This window comes from Talpa occidentalis, unplaced genomic scaffold (assembly GCF_014898055.3).
Source record: "Talpa occidentalis isolate TD23 unplaced genomic scaffold, MPIMG_talOcc4v2.1 talOcc4.3, whole genome shotgun sequence".
Classification (NCBI taxonomy): Eukaryota; Metazoa; Chordata; class Mammalia; order Eulipotyphla; family Talpidae; genus Talpa; species Talpa occidentalis.
In genome coordinates, this window is record NW_023603184.1 from 46,958,109 (window position 1) to 46,981,109 (window position 23,001).

The following is a 23,001-nucleotide window of genomic DNA, read 5'->3' on the forward strand; positions in this document are numbered from 1 at the left end:
CACTCGCGACGCCCGCGGCATCCGCCCCTCCCCGCGCCGCGCTCATGCCCCTTTCGGGTCGTCCCGGTGAGTCCGTCTTCCTTGGGGTCACATTCCAAGTGCCTCCTGCTGCCCGCCGAACCCCAACCTTTTGGGGGTTCTGTCACCCCCACTTTTCCGCCCGCTCACCCTCTCTCTCCGCCTTTATTGTCACCGCCAAACCCTGCCCTGTTGGCCTCAGCTCAGTTGCCATGCCACTGCCCCCGCGAATTCGAAAATCGTGGTAATAATAATAACAGTTGCAGGGCCTCCCCGGTGGCGCAGCGGGTGGAGCGCCGCGCTGTGAAGCTGTCCGCAGCCCCTGCGGCGCGGGTTCGATCCCCCAGCCAGGGAGATACCCACATGGCGCGGCAGACCTCTCCGGTCGCTCCGCTGCTCCCCTTAGCAGTGTATTTCGTCAGTCTGCCTGTTCTGTTTCCCGCACTGTCTCTGGTGAATCCTCTCACCCCCACACTTCTGGCCTGCACCCCAGTTCCTGGATGCATAAATCTAAAAGCTGTTTATTAAAAAATAATAACAGCAGCAGCTACAGTCACTCCGTGTCACCGCAGGCCCGGGACAGGCTCGTCTCGTCTAACCCGACACCGCGGCAGCCTCGGGCGCGACGCCCGCTCCTCCCACTCTCAGATGAGGAAACTGAGGAAACCAGGGTCCACATAAAGGGAAGTGGAGCTCGCTTCGCAGACTGCTCGGTCAGAGTCTGCACCCCACTTCCAGCCCAACACGTCACTCCTCGTGCTGCGCTGCCCGTGGTGGCGCCGGCCTGTGCTGCCCGCGCAGCTCCCCCAAAACGGGGCGTCCCCGCAGCCCACTCAGCCCTGATTCCGCGGGCCCTTCCCGGCGCCGGGCGCCCCGCCCCGGCCCCGCCTCCCTCCCCCTCCGCGCCACCCCGGGACCAATCCTGGGGCCCCGGCTCCGGCCGCCACGGCCGCCACGGCCCCCTCAGCGCCCGCGGAGCGCGCGTCCCGCGGCGTCCCCGCCACGCCCACCGCCCCCTGGGGTTCCTGCGCCCTGTGGCTGGCGCCGCCCCAAAACCTGCTTCACAGGCTGTTGGGGAAGGACATTCGCCGAGCCCCATCCCCACCCGCGGCGGGACGGAAACGGGGGTCCCCGCGCGCCCGCCGCCCCCACGCCTCAGCGGCGTCCCGGCGGCCCCGCGCGCAGGCGTCACTTCCGGCGGAAGGAGCGGGGGGGCGTCTCCGCCGAGCGCGGGGCGGGGAGCCCAGACGCCGCCGTGAAGCCGTTGTGGCCGCCGAGCCCCGGCAGAGCGTCCCCGGGAGCCCGGCTCCTCGCGACGGCGCGGGCGACCTGGTGAGCCGCTGGAGGGCGCGTCAGGGTGACTCCAGGGGCCGCTTGGGGGGCGCCAGGGTGACGGGGGGCCGCTTGGGGAGTCAGGGTAACTCCGGGGGCCGCTTGGGGAGAGCCAGGGTGACTCCAGGGGCCACTTGGGGAGTCGCAGAGTCACCCCGGGCCGGGGCGGCCGCGCCTGTGTGTTAGGGGGAAAGGATGTCCTGAGCTAATTCCGTTCAGCCCGTTTTGTATCGGGGCTGCCCTATAACATGCGGGGCGCCGGGAAGGGGCGCGGGGCCGCGGGGCAGGGGCGCCTGCGGGCGGGGTGTCCGGCCCAGCCGGGGTCTGCGGGAGGCGCGCGAGCGGGCGGGGGCTCCAGCCAAGAACTTCAGACCCGTCTAGATTCCTCGTCTGTTGAGTTTTATCCAGCTTCATGGCTCTCCCCGCCCCGCGTGTACCCTAAATCCGTACCTGTCGGGCCCCTCTCCTGGCCGTTACCTGGGCTCTGCGCCGTGGGGCCACGCGGCCGTGCGCTCGCGTCTCAGCCAGAGACGGGCAGGTCCGGCCGGGCCCCTCGCCTCAGGCCCCGCCGTCGGGGCGCCGGCCCTGGGGTGTGTGGCTCTAACGCTTGGGCCCTCCAGCCGCTGCTCACACCCTGGCCCTCGGCGCCGCCTCACCGAGTGTCTGTGAGTTCTCGGATGCACCGTCCCCGTCCCTAGACCTGCCCTGACCCCGTCTCCAGCCTCTGGTTCTTACTCGTTCCTTCGGTCCCGGTCTGTCAAGTCTGTTGCGTCAGGAAGGCGCTTGCAGGATGGGGTCCCAGAGTCCAGTCCTTGTTCCTTCATTCTCCAGACAGTTTTCAAGCGCTGCTTTCCCTGCCCAAGTTCCAGGATTGTCGTGATGAACGATATGACCAGAGTTCTCTACCAAATGAAACTTAAACCTTTTAAGGCTGGACTTAAGATTAGTATGGGGGGTACTCTTCCAGTTGGGTTGATCTGGGAAAGCCTCTTGGACCTCAATCTGCAACAGGGTGGTCCCCAGGAACTGCCCCACCAAGGGAGGGTGAGCTGAGCAGGAAGAGAGAAGCTGCAGGAAGAGACGGAGGAAGGAAGCAGGATGGAGCCAGGAGACCTGGAGGACGCACATGAGCGTAGAGACACGTGAAGAAACTGCGCTTGTCTTTGGTCGTGGAACACAGATGTGGGTGAGACCCGTGGGGAGGTGACAATGGCAGCTTTTATCTTGATGTTGATTAACTGGAAGATGCTTTAGACTTGTGGCAGGCTTTGAATCCCATATGGATGGACTTTTACCCACGAGGGACGGGTAACTTTGGTGCTTCATTTAGAAACTAGACTCTTTGCCTTACTGTATTGTTTCCTAGTTATTAAAGTTCATTAAAGTCTTATATGTTTTGTGCTGATGCGGCGGATGGCAGACCCATTTAGAATAGGCAGGTTTGCATAACAGATTCAGAACTGAAGCCGAAATGATGAGGACGATCCAGGCAACAGAAGAAAGGAAGGTCATTCCAAATAGGTTGAATAGATTATGCAGAGACCTGAGGCAGAAAAGGGTTTGGTGTTCGCAGTGTACAGAAGAGACCAGTCCTGCTGGAACATATTTAGAGAGGGAAGTTGAAGGAGTCTGGGTAGGTAGGAAGGGCCCAGACACGCAGGAGGCTTATACAGAGGCAGAAGCAGGAGGTGACGATTTTCTAAATGTGCAGGATTTAGGGGTTCGTAGACAGGGTGGTGAGAGATGGTTTCTAGATGCAGAAATAGACTTAAACCTTTCCTGATGGCTGTATGTGGGAAAGAACAGAAGGAAGGATGACTTCTAGGTATCTGACCCTAGTTACTGGTTGGACAGCAGTGCCATTTGCCAAGTTGGAGAACATGGCAAGAGGTTGGAGAGGAAACCTAAGAATTCAGGGTGTTTTTATTTTTGTTTTTTACCATTAAGCCTTGCATTTTGCATTTATAGAAAACACTCAAATACATTTGACTTTCAGGTAAGCGGTGGAGATAGGAAAGTCTGGAGCTTGCAAATTTTGTGTATACTTTTATGTCACTGGTTATTACATTGTCTGTCTTTGCCAACAGATTGCCAGTTCCTTGAACATAAAAGTCTATTTTTCCTATGTGTGACTTTGTCCCTTTCCTCATCCCTAGAATAGTATTTTATTGTAAATGTAGTGAACAAAACACATGTTGTACTCACTAAAATTTTCCTGGGTGATATTTTTAAAATATTTTTCACCAATATGTCTACAAAACAAAAGTTGTATCTCTTGTTTGTTTGTTTACTTTTCTATCTCCTGCCTCATTCTCCCCTTTCTGGAATTTTCACATTAATGTCAGTAAATTATTTCTCAGAGACTTGTTATTATTGCCTTTAGGAAAAATAGGCGAAGTATGTACCCTTGGAGCAGACTATTAGATAGTGTTCGCTATGGAAAATAGCCATGCTTCCTGTAGCTGAGGACTCTTGACCTATAAAATGGTGAAAGATTTTCTTGCAAAATAAAAATCATCTGGAAAGGAGTGAAGGGAGAAAAGTAGCTCCTATCTTCTTATACCGTTAAGACTGGGTATTAGTTTTTATTTGTTTTATTGAGGTAACATTGGTTTATAATATGTTTCAGGTATAGAGCATTATGTTTATATATTGAGCATTATATTTACATAGAGAGAGCATTATATTTATATATTGTCCTCACCACCAAAAGTCTAGTTCACGTATCACCATACAATGACACCTTTTACGCATTCACTGCACTCCCGCCTTCCCCTCTGGCTACCTCCAGCCTATTCCCTGTATCTAAGAGTTTTTAGGTTGGTGAGGGGGTAGTTGTAGTTTCTTTCTTTATATTGTTGTAGTTTGCTTTTTTCCCTCACATTTTAAAAGAACAAGTTTATTAGCAAAAGGAGAAAGAGTGGCACCTGCATGGTCACAGGCAGGCACGTATGAGTGAAATCATATAGTATTTGATTTCCTCAGCCTGACTCATTTCACTTAGCTTAATACCGTCAAGATCCATTCATGTTGTCACAAATAGTAGAATGTCATCGGTTTTTGTAACCCAGTAGTGCTCCATTATGTACGCATTCCACATCAATACTTGTTCATCTGTCAGTGAACGCTTATTTCCATAGATTGGCTGTTGTAAATACTGCTGCATGTATCTTTTTGAATTAGTGTTTTCGTATTCTTCAGATAAAGGGAATAGCTGAATCATATGGTATTTCTATTCTTAATTTTTTGAGGAATCGCCATACTTTTTCCACAGCATCAATATCAATTTACATTCCTTCCAATAGTGTGCAAAGGTTCCCTTTTCTTGATATCTCACCAGCACACACTTCTTGCCTTTTTGATAAAAGCCATTCTAGCAGGTGGCTTTAATTTGCATTTCCCTAATAACAGGTGGTGATGGTCATCTTTCCATGTACCTGTGACCATTTATGTCTTGGGAGAAATGTCTATTTAGATCCTTTGCCCAATTTTTTTTTTTTTATGGGACCCTTGCCGGCAGCCAGGGAACAAACTGGTGCCGCATCTGCGGGCAGCCTCGCAGCCCAGCGCTCAACTGCTGTGCCACCAGGGGAGGCCCTGCCCATTTTTATTTTGGGGAATTAGCTTTTAGTGGAGTGATTTCATCCTATGGCGGGAGTCTTAAATGCAAGTGTGAAACTTGAGCAAACTCACGATGACTGGTGGGTTACTAATTACAAGGCACAAATACCAGCTCTGAATCCACCTGCTTCTTGATGGTTAGTTATTTCGTTTCTATGAGTGGGTCAGATAATAAAGTAAAAGAGCTTTGAAAATTGTAAAGCAGTCAAGATATATGAGCCCAGCTAGACTATAAACAATTCTTTTTTTTTTAAGATTTATTTATTTATGCATACAAGAGCCAACAGCCAGGGTATAGGCCAGAAGTGCAGGTGGTGAGAGGAGACAGAGACAGAGTAGGGAGCAGAACAGGCAGATCTGCTGAAACACACTGCTGAGGGGAGCAGTGGGCAAGACTGGAGAGGTCTGCTAGCTCCATGGCCAGGGATTGAACTCGTGCTGCAATTTCTGCAGTGGCTGCACATAGCTTCATAGTGCTGCAACTTAACCCCTTGCGCCACCAGGGAGGCCCTATAAACACTCTTAAAATAGCCTCCGCTTCTTACACTTCTAATCACCATCTTCCTCATGCCCATTCACACTAAATTTTTAGATTATTTTCTCCATGATCTAACATTTAAGAATTATTTTAGATTTTCTAGTCTAACCGTAAGAAGAGAAAAAAGTATGTAAGCGTGTCAGCCAATGTGGGTATGGATTTTCATGGCTTTTTACGGTGCCTTAGTAGTAAGGCTTTAAGATGAGAGCCAAGAATTACAGAGTAATAGGAAGCAGCTAAATGTTCTCAGGCTTTGCAGTTTAGCTATAACCACATTGATCACCGTGGTCTTCACCATCAGACAGCCCCAATAGCTAGGTCAGTGTTTTCTAAGTGTGGGCATTACCTGGGAACTTGTGATGCATGCAAATTCTTGGGCCCTCAACTCAGAATACCTGAATCAAACTCTCGAGTTGGTCCCCAGAAATCAGTGTTCTTTCAAAGCCTCCAAGTGATTCTGATGCACACAGAAGTTTATGAAAATGGGATTTGGGGGCTATAGTCAATGAACAACGGTATCTAGGCCCATTGACAAAACCAACAGTGGTGATAAAGGATGCATCAGCTGTAGTAGTCTGATTCCATTAAATATTTGATTTACCTGGTGTCCCTTTAAGCAACTTTCCATTTATAATTTGTCGTAATGTATAACCAAGAGAGAATAGTTTTATAGTATGTTCCTTTTCTATGATGGTTTAGGATTATCCCACATGACTTAACTAGAAAGAAATCTGAAGAGATGTGACCTTGTGCCTCTGAATTACACATGGTGTGTAAATCCATGTTAATTACCTCAATAAAAAATAAGTAAATTCAGTGTGCATTTAAAGAAAAAAGAATGAGACCATTATAAAATTATTCCACATTAAATTAAAAATGCACTAGATTTTGTCCACATGGACCCCACTTATTTTAAGTGCAAGTCTTTATTCCTGCACTTCAGCTTGATCAATCTAGGCCTTACAAACAAAAACCAACTGAGGCCCTAATTAGTTCCCATCAGCCTGCCCTGACATTTATGCTTTTCTCCCCTTCTGTCTCAGCCTCCTTGCTTTTATTTTTATGTTTGAGAGACTGATAGAAACCAACTTTTTCTTTATTGCCCTCAGTATTATATTTCATTTCCCTAGTTATAAAAATAACACATTTAGAAAATATTTTAAACATATATAGAAATAAAAGTCATCTTTAATCTGATGGCTGAGAGAAAATACAATTGAGAAAATGGTCACTTTCCTAGTTATCCTTTCTCTCGCCATCCCCCCAAATTAAGACTAGCTTTGTCCCCTTGTTACATTTTCTCATGGCATTATGTGCATTTCCTTTATAAAATCTACAATTTCAGTTTTTTGGGGTTTTTTTTGGTGATTATTGTTTGATACATGTCTAGTGATCAGGTAGGGCCCTTGACTATTTTGTCCAGCACTTTTACTATCCCCAAATCTGGTATTTAGCAGCTGCATAATAAATAATTGATAAATACATGACTATATCGAGCTTGTTAAATTGGAATATGGTTTCCTAACTGTGGAGCTGAAAGAAATGTATTACTATATCATCATCCTTCCCAATAAAATCAAGAAGAAGGATAAATTGCAAGAGATACCACATGAAATTGTTCTCTAGCTTATCATCATGTTTTCCCAACTTCAGAATTTTCCCATTTTTTTTTAAAGATTTATTTATGCATGCAAGAGCTGGGATACAGGCCAGAGGTGTGGGGGGTGAGAGGATTCACCAGAGACAGAGTGGGGAACAGAACAGGCAGACTGATGAAATACACTGCTGAGGGGAGCAGGGGGTGAGACAGGAGAGGTCTGCTGTGCCATGTCTCCAAGGGCCGATGGGGATTGAACCGGCACTGCAGAGGCTGCAGACAGCTTCGTAGGTTGTGTCTTAACCCTTGCGCCACCAGGGAGGCCCCAATTTTTCCATCCTTGATGTGTCTTTCAGATATCCATAAAACATGAATTCACTACACTGCAAGTCAGGCAGTGGAGAGAGAGAACTAGGTGACAAGTATCATGAAAGAATTACCATGAAACAGCAAAGGGAGTATCTTAACAGTAACTATCTGAAAGTTGGAGGAGGGGGAGAGGAGGGTGACCATTAAACAATGAAGGGGGAGTCTTTTTGCCACATGCTGGGGTTCACCAGGTGAAACAAATAGTACAAACCGTTTTATGATTTTATTTCAGTTCTCAAATTTGCTATTTTACAGTTTTCTGGACATGCCTATTTAATCCACTAGAGGGCAATAAACCCTTAAATAAAGACTACCAGTCATCGACACAGCAGTTTGTGCTTGCACATTTAATTTAGAAATTACTCCCCAAATATTTGTACTTACATAAATTTTTTCATTTTATTTTTGTTTTTTAGTACTATATTTTATATTTTTTACATAATTTTTCATTTTTATACAATATAGGCATTTTCATCTCGGTTATAAATTTTTCATTTTAATTGTTCTCCCCCACAACACTTACACAGTCATCTTGTAGGTTTGATCCATTCCTAAAGTTTGAATTTTATAACAGTTTTCTTTTTTTTTTTAAAGATTTATTTATTTATGCATACAAGAACTGGGGTACAGGCCAGTGGTGCAGGGGGTGAGAGGATTCACCAGAGACAGAGTGGGGAACAGAACAGGCAGACTGACCAAAATACACTGCTGGGGGAGCAGCGGGCAAGATAGGAGAGGTATGCCGCACCATGTGGGTTGCTCCCTGGCCAGCCGGGGATCCAACTCCTGCTGCAGAGGGTTTGGATTGCTCGTAGTGCGGTGCTTAACCCCTTGCACCACCAGGGAGGCCCTGATAACAGCTTTCTAAAGAATATTATTTGATAAGTTAAAAAAAAAAAAAAGTTTTCCAATGCATTGACACTATAATAAATATCATTGGCATTGTGTGGAGGGTCATTACCTAAGAAATGAATTAAAAATTTGCCATTCATTCCGATGCCTGTTTTGTTTTGCAGGCCATGTGAACACATGAATAGAAGAAGAAAATTTCTTCTTGCCTCAGTTCTTGCTCTCCAGAATTCGAGTTTTATATATCCTTCATGTGAAAAGTGCTTCTCTCGGGTAATCCTCATCTCCACAAGGTAAAAATAAAGCTCGTAAATCTGAGTGAGAAAGTACAGTGTACGCTGTAGCTTTCTTATGACCCAAGAGCAAGTAAGGATTATATTCACCATACCTGGACATACCTTTTAATGCAGCAGCCCTGGGAAATGATGTTATTTTAATGCCAGCCTTTTGAGGAAAAAATTGAAGTTTGGAAAAGTCAGCTAGTTAGTGGCAAAATGTTTTTAAGCCTAAACAACCTGTTGTCTGGATTCATAATCACTACATTCCCTCCAGATTAGCAGTGGAATTTGTATCCAGAATGACACACACCCTTTGTTTCCCAAAGCTTAAATGTCCCAGGAAAGGGGGGCTCTTGCTGGGTTCCCACAGCATTTGGTCTGTACTTGTGGAAACATATTGCATGGAAATAAAACCTATTATCTGCATATATTACATTGACGTTACTACACAAAAATCTATTCCTCTCATTTCTAGTGCTCACCGTTTTTACTGTTTCTGCTTTCCATTCCGTTATTTGCCAATACAAGAAACAGGAATTTCTCACTTTCATTTCCCCACTGCTGCAACACAAGCTCATGACAGGAGTTCCAAACCTATCCTCCGCAGACTTTAGAGACCTGAAGAGCAAAGAGACTGTTCCCGAAAGATTTTCCTTGAGCCCCAAATCCTTAGCAACAACCACATATTAGGTATTTTTTAACCTCCAAAATTAGGGCAGTGATAGTTTTCAAACTCCAATTTGCAGAGCTTCAGAGCTCCACGAAGGTGCTTCCAGAGGGAGGTAGGGATTGAAGATGTAATAGTGGGCAGCACTGACTAGGAGGCAGGGCTTTTGGACCCCACTGAAGTTTTCACAAGTGCGCCCCTCTCATCCTTGTGTTAGGGTGCCAGACTAGGTTTCATTTTAAAAGAAATTTTCTGATACAGTTAAAGATATAGGATAGACGTTAGACAGACAAATATAAAAAAAACCTGTATAAAAAGTTTGTCTGCTTCCTTCATCTTTTTGTGTGTACTAAAAATGAACAGCAAGGAAGGGGACTTACTTATCCAGATAAATTATACACCTAGCCCAGCATGTAAATGGTCCTTTTAGGACAATTAATATTAGCTTAATAGGACCCATACTCCTTTAGGTCAAGAAATCTGTCTTTGACTCTAAGAACTTAATCTTTTCTATCTTAAAATGGGGGTTGTAGCTCAGAAACTACCATTTACCCCCCCAACTCCCTCCAGAACTGTTTGATATTACTTAAGTCAAATTTTGGTTCACATACGTGGATCATGACTTTCTCTGAGGGGGGAGTGTGGAGCAGAGATGGTAAGCACAGCCTTGGGTATGCAGCTTTACTTTACTTTTTTTATTATATTGCATTCATTCAATTTAATCTGGGTCAATAAAATTGGGAGGGACATTATATAGTCCTCTACACCAGACATACTTAATCTGGGGTCTCGGGATAGGTTATAGGCATATATGAATCCTCCAGTCACCAAAATAAGTAAAATACTGTGTGCATGTTTTTTCTGGGAGAGCACTTCCATTGTTTTTATCATATTTTCAGAGTTTAAAGACCAAGAAAGGGCCTTCCTTGGTGGCACAAGGGGTTAAGTCACAGCACTATGAAGCTATCCGCAGCCACCGCAGGGAGGTGACCCACATGGCGCGGCAGACCTCTCCTGTATCGCCCACTGCAGTCACTCTGTCTCTGGTGAATCCTCTCACCCCCCGCATTTCTGGCCTGCACCCCACTTCTTGTATGCATAAATAAATAGATCTTTTAAAAAAAATTAAAGACCAAAAACACTAAGGATCACTGATCTCATCAGTTCTTGTGGGCTAGATGTAAATACACTAACCTGGAAAAATAACCAAGTGAAACTTGAATTTTGTTTGTTGTTTTTTTAAAAGATTTATTTATGCATACAAGAAGTGGGGTGCAGGCCAGAGGTGTGGGAGGTGAGAGGATTCACCAGAGACAGAGTAGGGAACAGAACAGGAGGATTGACAGAAATACACTGCTGAGGGGAGCAGCAGGCGAGTCAGGAGAGGTCTGCTGTGCCATGTGGGTAGCTCCCTGGCCGGGGATCAATCTTGTGCTGCAGTGGCTGCAGACAGCTTCATAGGTTGCGTCTTAACCCCTTGGGCCACTGGGGAGGCCCTGAAACTTGAATTTTAACTGTGATTAGACAAAAAAGGTTACAAATTACAAGTATTATTCAGATAGATCCTTACAGAGGCTTCTTGGCATCAAAACTATTTTCAGAATAATTTTAAAGATTATTTGTCTTTTCACTGTCCTTCACTTAAAAATGCATAGTGGGGTTTTCCAGAGGCTACATGACATCTGATAACAGATTTAGCAGAGAAAGAGAAATGAGAATCCAAGTGTATTTAATAAGCCAAACATAAAGAAACTTGCAATATATTGTCTAGATTTCTCAATTTTAATTTCTTTCATTTAAATTTCTTACTTTCAGTTATAAATATAGCAATTGTTCATATTAAAGGAAAAAAAAACCCTCTTTGATCTCAATAGTTTTGAAGAGTATAAAGTATCCTAAGACCAAAAAAGTTTAACAAGTGCTTTCCATAACATGACATTGTGGAGAAAGGGATGCCTGGCAGAGTTAAGTCTAGGGTTGTGATTTGAGTATATTGTCTCTATCCTTGCTTCTCAGAATGTGGTCAGGGGAACCGCATTGCCATCACCTGGGAGCTTGTTAAAAATGCAAAATCTTGGATCTTGTCCCAGATTTTTGAATCAGAATCTCATTTCCACAATGATCTCATTTCCAGGTGATTTATATTGAACTTTGAGAAGCTCTGATCTATATTAATAGTCTATACTAACATTTAATTTATTTCAGTCCAGTTTTATTTCTAAAAATGATTCAAAGCAGCTGTATAAATATCTTTACGCATGTGTATTTTGTGTAAAAGTATATATGATGTAGTGTGTATATGTATTAATACCAATAGGCTTAGTTCTGTTGTGTTAGGCTACACTCTCTATTTATAAGATAGTTTACTAGCTGTATTGTTGTAGTTTTATAGGCAAGAACTCCAGGCTAGGAGTCTAAACCTTTGGCTTTCAGTTATAAAATTCACTCTCTCCATCACCTTGGGCAAAAATTCATCCCAGTTCCCCATTTGTAAATGGGTGTAAATTCCTTGTTTATATATGAGGATGAAGTCATGTTTATTAAAACATTTGTAAGCTGTGAGCACTGATGCATATTCTGAGATTTGCTTAGAATTTTACGTTAGACCTGGATACATTATTAATATGTAACCTTTAATGAAGTTCTAACATATTTAGAACACAACTCATTTCACTGGAGTTTGATAGTAATGAAGTTTTATATTCTGTTGAATGAGTTACCTTCACTTTATTCGATCAGACTACAGCACAAACTAAGTCCCACAGGTTTGTGTAAGATAATATGAATTAATTGTACAGATCCATTTTCAGTGTGGCAAGAAATGTAATTAACATAGATCTAATAATGGTGAATCCATAGCTTATATGTAGGATTAACCTTTGTTCAAAATAGTCACCTAGGGATCTCTGGATTTTAGGCTCCCCTAGTAGCTATTTGGCAGCAATCAAATTTATACAACTATCTTTAACTTTTTTAATCGAATTTTATTGATTTGCCATTTGTTTACATACCTGTATAATTTTGAGAGTACATTTCACACCTCAACTTGTGCATATTCTTCATTCACTCATCCTCCACCAAAGCTCCAGTGCTGATACCCTGTCACACACAGCTCTTCCCATCCCCTGTATTTTTCACAAGAATCAAAGAGTTATTTTTGTTGTGTTTTGTCAGCTTGTTTTCTTTGCTTATCTATCTCATGAATGAGTGAAGTCATCCAGTAATGGTCTTTCATTTTTTGTTGCTTCTTAGCATAATCACCATTTTGTCCCAAAAGGCAGTTTACTCTTTTTAATAACTAAGTAGTATTCCATTGAATATATGTAACAACATTATTTATTTATTTATTTATACAAGCACTGTGTACAGTCAGAAGTGCGGCAGGGTGAGAGAATTCACCAGAGCCAGAGCGGGGAACAGAACAGGCAGACTGATGAAGTACACTGCTGAGGGGAGCAGCAGGCGACAGGAGAGGTCTGCGCACCATGTGGGACCCTCCTCCAGTGGCCGGGGAGCAGCCGGGGATCGAACCGGTGCTGCAGAGGCTGCGGGCAACTTCGCAGCCCAGCACTCAACTGCTGCGCCACCAGGGGAGGCCCTAACAACATTATTTTCTATTTACATTTGCCATTCTTTTAAATAAAGCTTCCAGATACTTTATTAAAATGTAAAATACTTTCCCTTCCTTACCTGTAAATCAGATCTTACAAAGGAGTTGTTTGTTCACCAATTACTTAGAGTTCCCCACCGTTCCTGTACAACCTGGAATTCCAGTATGTTAGTTTGTAATGAAACTTTGCCTTTTTCTGTGGACCATGGGCCATATTACTTGTATTGACTCATTCTGCCTCTGTAAAGATAGATCTGCTGGCATGTTGGAATCCTCCTTAGCATACACTTAACCATTTGTTACTTGCCTGCCTTTCTTTACAACTTGCCTTTGTTGTCCTTTATTGCTCATTGTTTTCTTGTCCAGCTAGACAGGGAGCTGCCTGCAAGCAGGGATCAGTTGTTTTTATATCTTTACCACAGTGCCTGTTATGTTTGTTGAGTAAATGATTTTATGAGTGCTGAAGCAACTTGACCTACAATTAGGTCACATAAGTCATGAAAATATAAATGTGAGAAGAAAATACAAAGAGCCGTAACTGCATAAATCTAAAATCTTGGCTTTTGCTTAGTTTTTAATCACTAATTATTAAAAATTAATGATAGGTTTTCCAGTAGTTTTATAGGGTTACCTGATAAAGAGGCTGCTTGTAAATCAGCTACTGACAAGCCATAGCAGATGAATCACTGCTCTCTCCCTTTAAAATGCGGTTTTCCGCATTGTAGCAACAACTGGGGCAGACGGAAGTGAAATGAAGAAAAGTCCACTTAATCAAATTTGTTATATAATTTCAGATACCATAGCATCATATATAATAAGCAGAGCATAATTTAAATGTTAGGATTTTTAAACTCCAGATTGGTCTGTGGACTTTATTGTCCAACATCAGAGCACTAGATAAGAAGATTGCTTTCAGAATTAAGTAGAAATTCAAAACTCTTTCATACTTGTTTTGACACACAGTGTATAGCTTCATAAATCCCAAGAGAGCCTACAACACCGTAGCTAGTGGACAGTATGTAGTTCCTAATGTAGAACTGCATGTAACATTGACCGGGGACACAGCCAGCTTCCTGCCATATGATGAAGACATTTTTTTTAAAAAAAATATCTATTTGAAGGGATTGTGCTCAGTGAAATTAGCTAGAAGGAAAAAGAAAATTATGGAATGGTTTTCCATATAGGGGAACTAAATAAGGGATCAGGAAATAAAAATAACAATAATAATAATAAAACAACAACACTAGCAGGCAACCATAAATAAGAGACATTCTGCGAGAGAGGGGGAGGAAAAGGCATCAAAATGGGAGGGAAGAGCACAAGGGACTGTGGTGATGGTTCACAGGTGAACTGGTGGTGGGAATTTTAGGGGGAATACACAAAAATGTAAAAGATATAAATAAATCAAAGCTATAAAATATTTCACTAAAAATGGTGCTTTTAAGAAAAATGTGATTTTATTTTTGGCAAGAACTAACATTTTTGTAAAGTATGTTTTAAATTGTTTTCCATTTGTAAATGTAATAACAAAAATCCCTTTGGAATTATTTTTCCTAATTCACATTTCAAAGTTTCTCATCTGTACAGTCCATATATGAGCTTTAACATCACGTTAGATGTGTCCATTGCTGGACTATGAAGGTTTTAGAAATACTTTTGTAACTCACTGAAAAGTAGTATCTACAATATATGACTTAGCATATATTTAAATGATTGAAAATAACATGCAAAGTGTTTTTGTTTCTTTTCTTCACTGCACTGTCAGGCAGACTCAGCATCTTCTCTCCCTGTAGTACATTACGTACTTCTAGCTAAGATATTCTTCTCAACTGGGCACTGCACAGGCATTACAGTAGAAGGCACTTGATCTGACTTCTGAAATGATATGATGAAATGAAATCACTTTCTGGAAATCACTTTCTGGAAAAGTCTTTTATGTACTCCAGGTGCTATCTCAGCACTGTTCTCTGAGGCACACTTTGTATGTATAAATGTAAATGTAGCCTTGATATATACTAACAACTACAAGTCCAAGAGCAGGATGCCAAACATAGGTATTATTTTAATTCTCTTGGCTTGTAGGTGGCCGCCTTCTTGCTGTGTGCTCACATGTCCTCTTTTTTGTCTGCATCTTACCACTTTTTTTAAAAACCAGATCATTAGGAACATGAAGAAACACAAAGTCCAATGATTAACCACTACCATAGATTTTTAAGGGGTCAGTTTGTTAAGCTAAGCAAATGAAAGATAGATATCACACTAACTTATAAGACATTGCACACAAGTAGGAAAGAGGAAACATTAAGTAAAAGTGACAATAATGACAATATTTAATATAATTATGAGAGAGAAGCAGGCCAACTTGTTAGGCAAGATCTGCTCTAGATTCTTTATTTTCAAATATATATGTCTGTTTTGAAACTTTGTCATTGTGTCCTTCTTCAACCCTGAATTTTATAGTTGTAGAAATCAAGATTTAAGGAATTTAGTGACTCTGCCCAGACTTGACAGCTAGTACATGACAGTAGAGTTATATTTGATAGGTAGTTTTTAACAAGAAAACCTTTAGCCAAAATTAGATATTGCTTTATAAACAAGTCAGGGTATTTTGTACCTAATTTTTGTGATCTAATAAATTCTCAGCATATTCCAACGAATTAAACTGAAGAATGTAATGGTAACAAAAATGTATGTAAGCACTTTCTGTATAAATATTCATTAAATGTTTGGAGCTTATTCTCTTAACAGACATTATTCTCTTAAAGGTAGACATTAAATTTCAGGTCTTTGTTATATTTAGTTGGCTCCTAGCCCTAATTTGTTAATGATGATCTTTAAGTACCCAGTAAGGGTCTTTCTACTTCCCTCTCACTCTCTCCCCTTTCTCTCTCTCTCACAAAAGATCCACACCACACCATGAATGACTTTTCTTTCAGTTTTCTCTTAATTTGGTACTACTTAATTTACATCAGTAAAGTTACTGGTTTTGAGTAGGGAAATTCAAAGAGATTTATCTGAAATAGTTTAAGAATTAAATTATAAAAGCACATTTATAAACAAAGTATTTTTAATTTTCTGTATTTGTTTTTCATCATATGAAAATTAATTGAACATCTCCTTACTTCCCCCCCCCCCCCCACTTTTCCAGGTCAAATTGTCCAAAATGTGGCTCTACTGGTGAAGCTGAAAATGTCAGCTACAGATACAGACTTTCCTTAAAAGTTGCAGAATCAAACAGATTATTTGGCATTACTGTATTTGGAAGCTGCTTAGATACATTTTTTGGTCTTACAGCCACTCGTTTGTACAGGTGAGGATATTTAAAGCATTCTTTTTCTTAACTGGTCTTTTAGTACATCGGTGGAATTTGAAGAGAAGTATTTTTAAGATAATTCACATTTAGTAAGATCACTCATTGCAGATGATCAATTCCTTAGAAGAAAATCAAGTGAAAAATAGGAACATATTTCTGAATACATATTATGATGAACTAGACTCATTTTATTCAAGCCATCTAAAACTATAATTGGAATATTAAATTCTAAAATTCTAATTCAAGTTGGAGAAATATAGAAAAAAGAAAGTAAAATTGTTTCAAACTGAAAGAATATCTAAATTGAGGTTAACATTCAAAAGTGACTAAGATCCCTTGAGGCAGAAGAAACTATTAGAGGAAATATTTGCATATCAGAAATTTTGTCATTTCTCTCACTTGCATTACAACTTCATTGCTTAGTTTGACCTATTAAGTTGATGCAAGGAGATCTATATATATAAGCTTTTGCACCCCCTCGGTCTTCTACCCTGCTCCCCTAATCACTTGATAGAAGAAATCTCTGTCCCTATCCTTGTTATTGAGCGTCAACTCATTTGAAAAAAGGGACAAGGGAAGGCGCAGAGCCAAGATAACCAGGGAAGAAGGAAGATTTCCCTCTGCCTCGAGAAGAAGGGCTGCAGTAGAGACCCCAGCACTGCGATGACTGCCGCCCTCAGGATGATCACAGGGTCTGCTGAGTAGGCAGGCGACTGCCTCCTTCACACTGGAGCACTTGTTTTCTTCCTTCTGGGCTGTGGGCGTCTTTCTAGGCCAGGGAAAACTATGGGGACAAAATACTCTTAGAGTCACTTTTTTTCTCTTAACTCAAAAGGTTCATGCTGCATTTTTAAACTGTGGTCTGGCTTTACAGCAGGCTAAAATATTAGTTCTTCACCTTTTTAATTTTCTTTCCAATCAAGGTACCTGCAGCATCCTAATGAAATTCCAGGAACACTGGACAGCAACACAACTCAAAACCTATTAACTAAAGCTGTAGAAACTTGCTTTGTCGGACGGTGCTTTATTTTTGGAGTGACGGTAATTGAAACTAGCTTTCTTTTTATTCTGTTAAAAATGTCAGTAGTAATGAAGTGATTTGAATTTTCTAAATGCTTTTCAGGATTCATACTCTGAAGGCCTGGAGAAGCACTTTAAACTATGTAATGTTTATTTTACTCTCCAAATTGTGTTCAAATTCTGTAGTAAAACTTTAATCATCTCTAGCTTTTTAATTTTATCATTGATAGAAGAGGAGGGAGGGAACTAACGCTGAAGACAATGTGGCTGAGTATTAAGAACTCTTAAGAATGTATTAGAGGGCCTCCCCGGTGGCACAGCGGTTGAGCGCTGGGTTGCGAAGCTGCCGGTGGCCTCTGCAGCGCCGGTTCGATCCCCGGCTACTCCCCGGCCACCAGAGGAGGGTCCCACATGGCGCGCAGACCTCTCCTGCCGCCCGCTGCTCCCCTCAGCAGTGTACTTCGTTCCTTCTGCCTGCTCTGCTTCCTGCTCTGGCTCTGGTGAATTCTCTCACCCTCCCGCGCTTCTGACTGTACCCAGTGCATGTATAAACAAAACAAACAAACAAACAAATAAATAAATAAATAACATGCCTCTATTAAAAAAAAAGAATGTATTAGAAAGGACAGTTTTAAATAATTACAAATGTGATTTGACAGTCACTCTCCAGTCACTGTAGAAGATGTTAAGAGAATCTACAGACACTGAAGGGGTAGTCATTTTGTCTGGTCTATATGCTAAAGGAAACAAGTGGAAATTTTATCTACACTAAATTGAGGTTTCAAAAAGAGGAACAGAGTACTCCATAACTGAAAAGTGAGAATCCAAAGGGACGGTGAAACCAGAATCTACAGAACTTCTCTTTGTTAAAATCTTAAATGGTTCTTTCTCTTTCTTTTTCCCTTACCAGATCAGAACATTTCCTTAAACTTAAAGTTTATGGAAGTTAATGAGAAAGATAATAGTGCCTACCACTTACTGGGACCTATTTACTAAGTATTTCAGTTTTCCATGTGTTTTTGCTAATGTACTGATCCTACATTTTTATCCTTATTTTATAAGTGATAAAACTAAGGCTAAGGTTAAGTAACTTCTCCAAAGTCCCAACATAAGTGGATATTAGAATCAGGATTTGAAGACAAGTCACTACTTCAAGGTTTAATTCTCTTTGGGCTATTCTGCCTATAACAATAGAGGAATTGAAATTATGGGCATGAAGGCTAGAATTGTACCTGTTTTAACCTTTTAAATCCCTGTTTCACATTTGAGTCAGAGGAAGAAAATTTTATTCTCATTTAAATTCATCTTCTTTTCACAGAATTTTGAAAACCACCATGGACGAGGTTCGGATTCTAGTCATTTCCTAAAGCAGTGCCTTGACCGTAAGAGAGAAGTTAAAGCACTGGTAGCTTGCCAGATCCTTCTACCATACGCAGGTGTTGCAGGTTTCACTGTCATTGATTATTTCCATCAGCTTTTGTACCTTTCTGGTTTCAGAAAACTTCACTGTGGCTCCCAGACAACTAATAGCCACATTCTTGCTTTAGAACAGTCAAATAGTGATCTCAGCAGCATATATGGCTCTGACAAAATTTCTAGTTTTGAGTCCCATGTCAGAGATGATGTTTCAAGACTCTGGCAGTCATCATTTGAACTTACTTCCATTATTTCACAACTAACAGATAGTGATGACTTTTCGGCTTCAGAACCAAGCAAGGCCACTACTACTCATCACCAGGACGCACAGTGCATCTCCTTTGTCAAGGCCACTGGTTCCAGTAGCTGCTGTGACACCATTCAGGGTTCGTGGAGCATTGTTTCATACGAGGATAAAAAGACTGCAGCACAAAAGTCGGGTAAAGAGCTTGGTTTACAGACTAATCAGTCAAGTATAGTTCACAACAGTCATCATGAAATTGGAATTACTGACTGTGATTTATTTCCTTTGAAAACGCAAGAGCCCATTGAGCCAAAAAATAAAAAATTATTTGACAGTACAGTGGAAAGTAGATACTCCCAGCGTGATCTGACATGTTACCAGCATCACGATGTGGATACTACCCCTCATCTTCAGGAGATATCTGCATGTTTTCCATCTTTATCACTCAGAATTAAAGAGTTACCTACTGCTTCCGAGGATGGTGACCTGGAAATATGGGATGATCTGCCATTTTCTGAAAGCCTGAACAAGTTTCTGGCAGTTATCGAAAATGAGATTGCTCTATCCCAGACAGAAGCCAGTAGTAAGAACAGTGACCTAGGTAATGACATCAGTGAAGTACGTGAAGACCACAGCAGGTTATCTGTAACTCCCCAGAGAACTACTGAAGCCTTTCATATGCCACCTATCGCATTAAGATCATCACAGGCAAACTCTAGCAAAGATAACTACCTTTGGAATTGTGAAGCTGATCCATGCTCTCGTGTTCAGAAGGCGTCTCAACCAGGTAACACGGAGGCTGTCACTATAAGTAAAAATGGAATAGATACTTCCCTACCACATCTGTCAGCTGTGTTTCCACCTTCATCAAAATATTTAGAAACAGCAGTCACTTTTCAGAAGTCTGCCAGAATTCCATCACTTACAGCTGAAATTTCACATACGCATCATACATCACAAAGTGACCATTCTTGTCTCAATATCAAATATGTTCATGATCGTGAAGAAAATTCCCTTTCAGAAATAAATGAAAAGTTGACAATTTGGCATTCCAAGGGGTATAAGGATGTTTCTGACCTTTGCAACCTAGAAAATAAACAATATAGGTGGGCAAAGAACCAAGGTGATAGTTTTGCAATTTGTAGGAAACTTACATACCCTTCAGACACTCTTTTCAGTAGTCCAGATAGAAGTACAGATACATTGAAAGAAATGCCTTATGAACACATCAATGGTAATGTAACACAGAACTGTTCTTCTAATGATGAAGGTAGCTACAATGCTTCTGCTGATCTCTTTGATGATAGTGCTAAAGAAGTGGACATTGAAACAGAAATGAGCAAAAAGTCAAGGGGTAATTTGGTACAATGGGGAAAGTCTTTGACAAAAAGTCACCATAGAAAATACAATTTTTCACTGAGATCACTTTCTGAAAACTCTATCCAGTCTTCACAAAAGTTATCCTTGCAAAGCACATCTGCCTCTTTGTATCCAAAAACTTGCTTTTCTTCACCTCATTTTCAGTCAGATTCAGAATATGATTTTGAAGATAGTCAAGACTTCATTCCGTGTTCACAGTCAACTCCAGTTGCAGGATTCCACCAGACAAGAATTCATGGAATGAACAGGCCTTTTAAAAAATTGCCTGCCTTTAAATCATATCTTGATGTTAACTACAATAAAACAAGGACTTTCTCTGAAAATAACAAACAGCAAGCTACCTCCAGCTGTCACGAAAATATTAAAACACCCAGGCAGAAATCCAGGAGTCCTGTTTTATCTAATATTATACAACCCGTGGATTTCAACAACTGTCTTACTCCTGAGTGCCTTGAAACTGATGCTGATGAATGGGTCCCTCCTTCCACAGAGAAAAGATTTCTTTCAGAAATTCTTGAATTGCAAGCCAGGGGTTTGAGGAAATGCCTTGCTGCCTGTAATTCTCCTGTTTCAAAACAGTTACCAAGAAAGAAACTGAAATATATCAAACAAAGAACTAAAAAATGTTTAATTAAGGAGTTAAGTACAAATTCAGACTGGATTTCCAAAGGGTCAGTTTTAGGACTTGGTTCTTGTTCAGCAGTCAAATGTTGCCTTCCATATTCAGAAAATTGGCCATTTTCAGTGTCTGAAAATAAAGGTGCTTGGTCTCCTGAATTGTTTTCCCAAAAAATCGGCTGAGCCAATTGCTCAACTTGTAAAGGTAAGTCTATTTGGAAACTTCTGCTTCCAGCGGTTTGCATAGCATTCTGGCCATTTTGAACACTTACTTAAAAAGAAGCAAATGGAAAAGAGGTACTGTTGTTCCTTTTAAAATGTTGTAAAGCCATTTCCTCCCCCAGTGTTTTAACCAGAATACTTTGATTCCGTTAACTTGGCACTTTATCTTATCTGGTTGATTATCTTTAGTAATATTGTTAATTTTGCTCGTGAGAAGTATTTGTTAAAATCACATGTACATTTAGAAATAAAGCCTTTGCAACCAAAACTTAGTCTTAATTGATCAGCTTACACCAGAAAATGTCTGGTATGTATTAGGCCAAATACTGTAGTGTAAGTGCCCTTTATTATAAGAATGCTATCAACTATTTTTGAAAGGATGTGAAATAAATGTATATAAACTTTAAAATCTACTCTAGCTTCAATTCATTAAGCACTTGCTACCATATAATTAGTAAAAAGGTAATGTAAAAGTATAAATATAAACTGCTAGTTTTTATTTCCCTAGAGTGTTTACCAAGGAAAACAAAATATAGACTACTAAATTTAACGGGGTAATTTAAGATGTATGGTTTTCTACATCAGCATTATTCATTTTAACTGATTTTCTGAAAGGCGTAACTATACCTTTATGACAAATTTTACATAGGTACCAGAATATTAAGTCGTATCATGACCACCCACACTTTTCTTTTAGTTACTCATCATTAAGGAGTCAATAGCCGTATCTGGAGCTTATACTTATGTGCAGCCCCTCTGTCAGGTTCTATCTTCATCAAAAAGTATTCAGCAGATTGTTTATTAAATTCCAAGAATATACCTGACATTGGTAGATTTCAGTCCTCAAGATGCTCATACTCTAACAAATGATGGCACATACTTTATATCATTTAACATTCACACCATCCTCTGAAAGAGGTATTATTATCCCATATCCTCTACTTTCTGTAAAACAGAAATAATACCTCTTAAAGCTGCTGTGAGAGATAAGATAATAACTGTGAACATGGTTCCTGCCGTCAGTGTTCCTTCCACACCACCACACCTGTCAGTGTAAGAATTTTCTTTTCTTTCCACCTACTACTTTATCCCTTAGATTCCATTTCAAATTAGCATCTGCTGTATAGTTTCGATACCTTCAGCCTATTCTAATTCCTTGTAGCCACCATCGCCTTGCGCCGTCAGTCTTCTATTAAAATTCAGTCCTTTTCTGACCCCATCCTTCTCTAAGCACCCAAAGTAGTTTTTGAAATACTTCATCACTGATATTGGTGTGAATTCTATAGAAAACAATTTGGCAGTATCTATGAAAAATTTTAAATCCATGTGCCTTTTAAAAGCAGATATTCTGTACAGCATTGTTTGAATAGCAAATTAGTGAAGCAAATATCTATCAGTAATGATTTTACATGTGTAGAGTATTGCTGGAAGGATACACAAAATCTATTGAAAAAAAAAGCAAAGTACAAAACATTGTATTTTAAAAATATATAATCATGCATATTTCATGAGTTCATAACAATATTTTAAGAACGAGTCACCTTCAATTGATGATAGAAAACTAATTACTGGAAAAACTGATAAAAACAAAGGGAAAGAAATATCTTTTATATGAACTCTACTATTGAATAACTAGATGAGAAGTTCTCTTTATAAAAAAGACAATACATTTCATACATGATAGAAATGTAATATAAATGATAGAGATGGAATATCACCATTTTACAACTCCTAATGAATAATGGATATACTCATTGAGCATCGATGGCTGCTAACATTCCAGAAAGAGACAGACAGGAAGTTGTTAGTCTCCTGACAAAAGAATATATCACTTCCTTTAATCTTAATGAAGGGATTGAACCTGAGTTTTATCATGCCTCTCAACCTAGCTGTCATTTTGCAAAATATA

The 23,001-nt window shown here is 40.8% G+C and overlaps 2 protein-coding genes across 6 annotated transcripts in view; one reads left to right on the forward strand and one right to left on the reverse strand.

Moving 5' to 3' along the window:
• Nucleotides 1–2,189, reverse strand: part of PRCP (prolylcarboxypeptidase) — a 137,195-nt gene extending 135,006 nt beyond the window's left edge. Inside the window, exon 1 of one of the 3 annotated variants that reach the window (XM_037523048.2) lies at nucleotides 2,086–2,189. In XM_037523048.2, the coding sequence (XP_037378945.1) occupies nucleotides 2,086–2,174 (89 nt within the window). In that variant the 5' untranslated portion in view covers nucleotides 2,175–2,189. Of the gene's footprint in view, nucleotides 1–168; nucleotides 234–1,123; nucleotides 1,139–2,085 lie in introns of those variants that run through there. The other 2 variants (XM_037523050.2, XM_037523049.2) reach the window with 2 other exon arrangements.
• On the forward strand, nucleotides 22–22,707 carry DDIAS (DNA damage induced apoptosis suppressor). Of its 3 annotated transcripts, none has more exons than XM_037523047.2 (5): nucleotides 22–66; nucleotides 8,492–8,617; nucleotides 16,028–16,189; nucleotides 17,116–17,233; nucleotides 18,531–22,707. In XM_037523047.2, exons 2-5 carry the CDS (start codon nucleotides 8,505–8,507, stop codon nucleotides 21,051–21,053), a joined length of 2,916 nt encoding a protein of 971 aa, XP_037378944.1. In that variant the 5' UTR covers nucleotides 22–66; nucleotides 8,492–8,504; the 3' UTR covers nucleotides 21,054–22,707. The 3 variants fall into 3 exon arrangements, with proteins under 3 accessions (XP_037378944.1, XP_037378943.1, XP_054555541.1); XM_037523046.2 differs by lacking the exon at nucleotides 22–66 and adding an exon at nucleotides 1,266–1,350; XM_054699566.1 differs by lacking the exon at nucleotides 22–66 and adding an exon at nucleotides 1,976–2,015.
• The last annotated feature ends 294 nt before the right edge of the window (nucleotides 22,708–23,001 follow it).

Coding starts and splice junctions, on each gene's coding strand:
- DDIAS (XM_037523047.2), top strand. CDS start 8,505: ATGAATAGAAGAAGAAAATTTCTTCTTGCCTCAGTTCTTGCTCTCCAG. Junction 16,190..17,115: donor ACAGCCACTCGTTTGTACAG/GTGAGGATATTT, acceptor TTTCCAATCAAG/GTACCTGCAGCATCCTAATG. Junction 17,234..18,530: donor GCTTTATTTTTGGAGTGACG/GTAATTGAAACT, acceptor TTCTTTTCACAG/AATTTTGAAAACCACCATGG.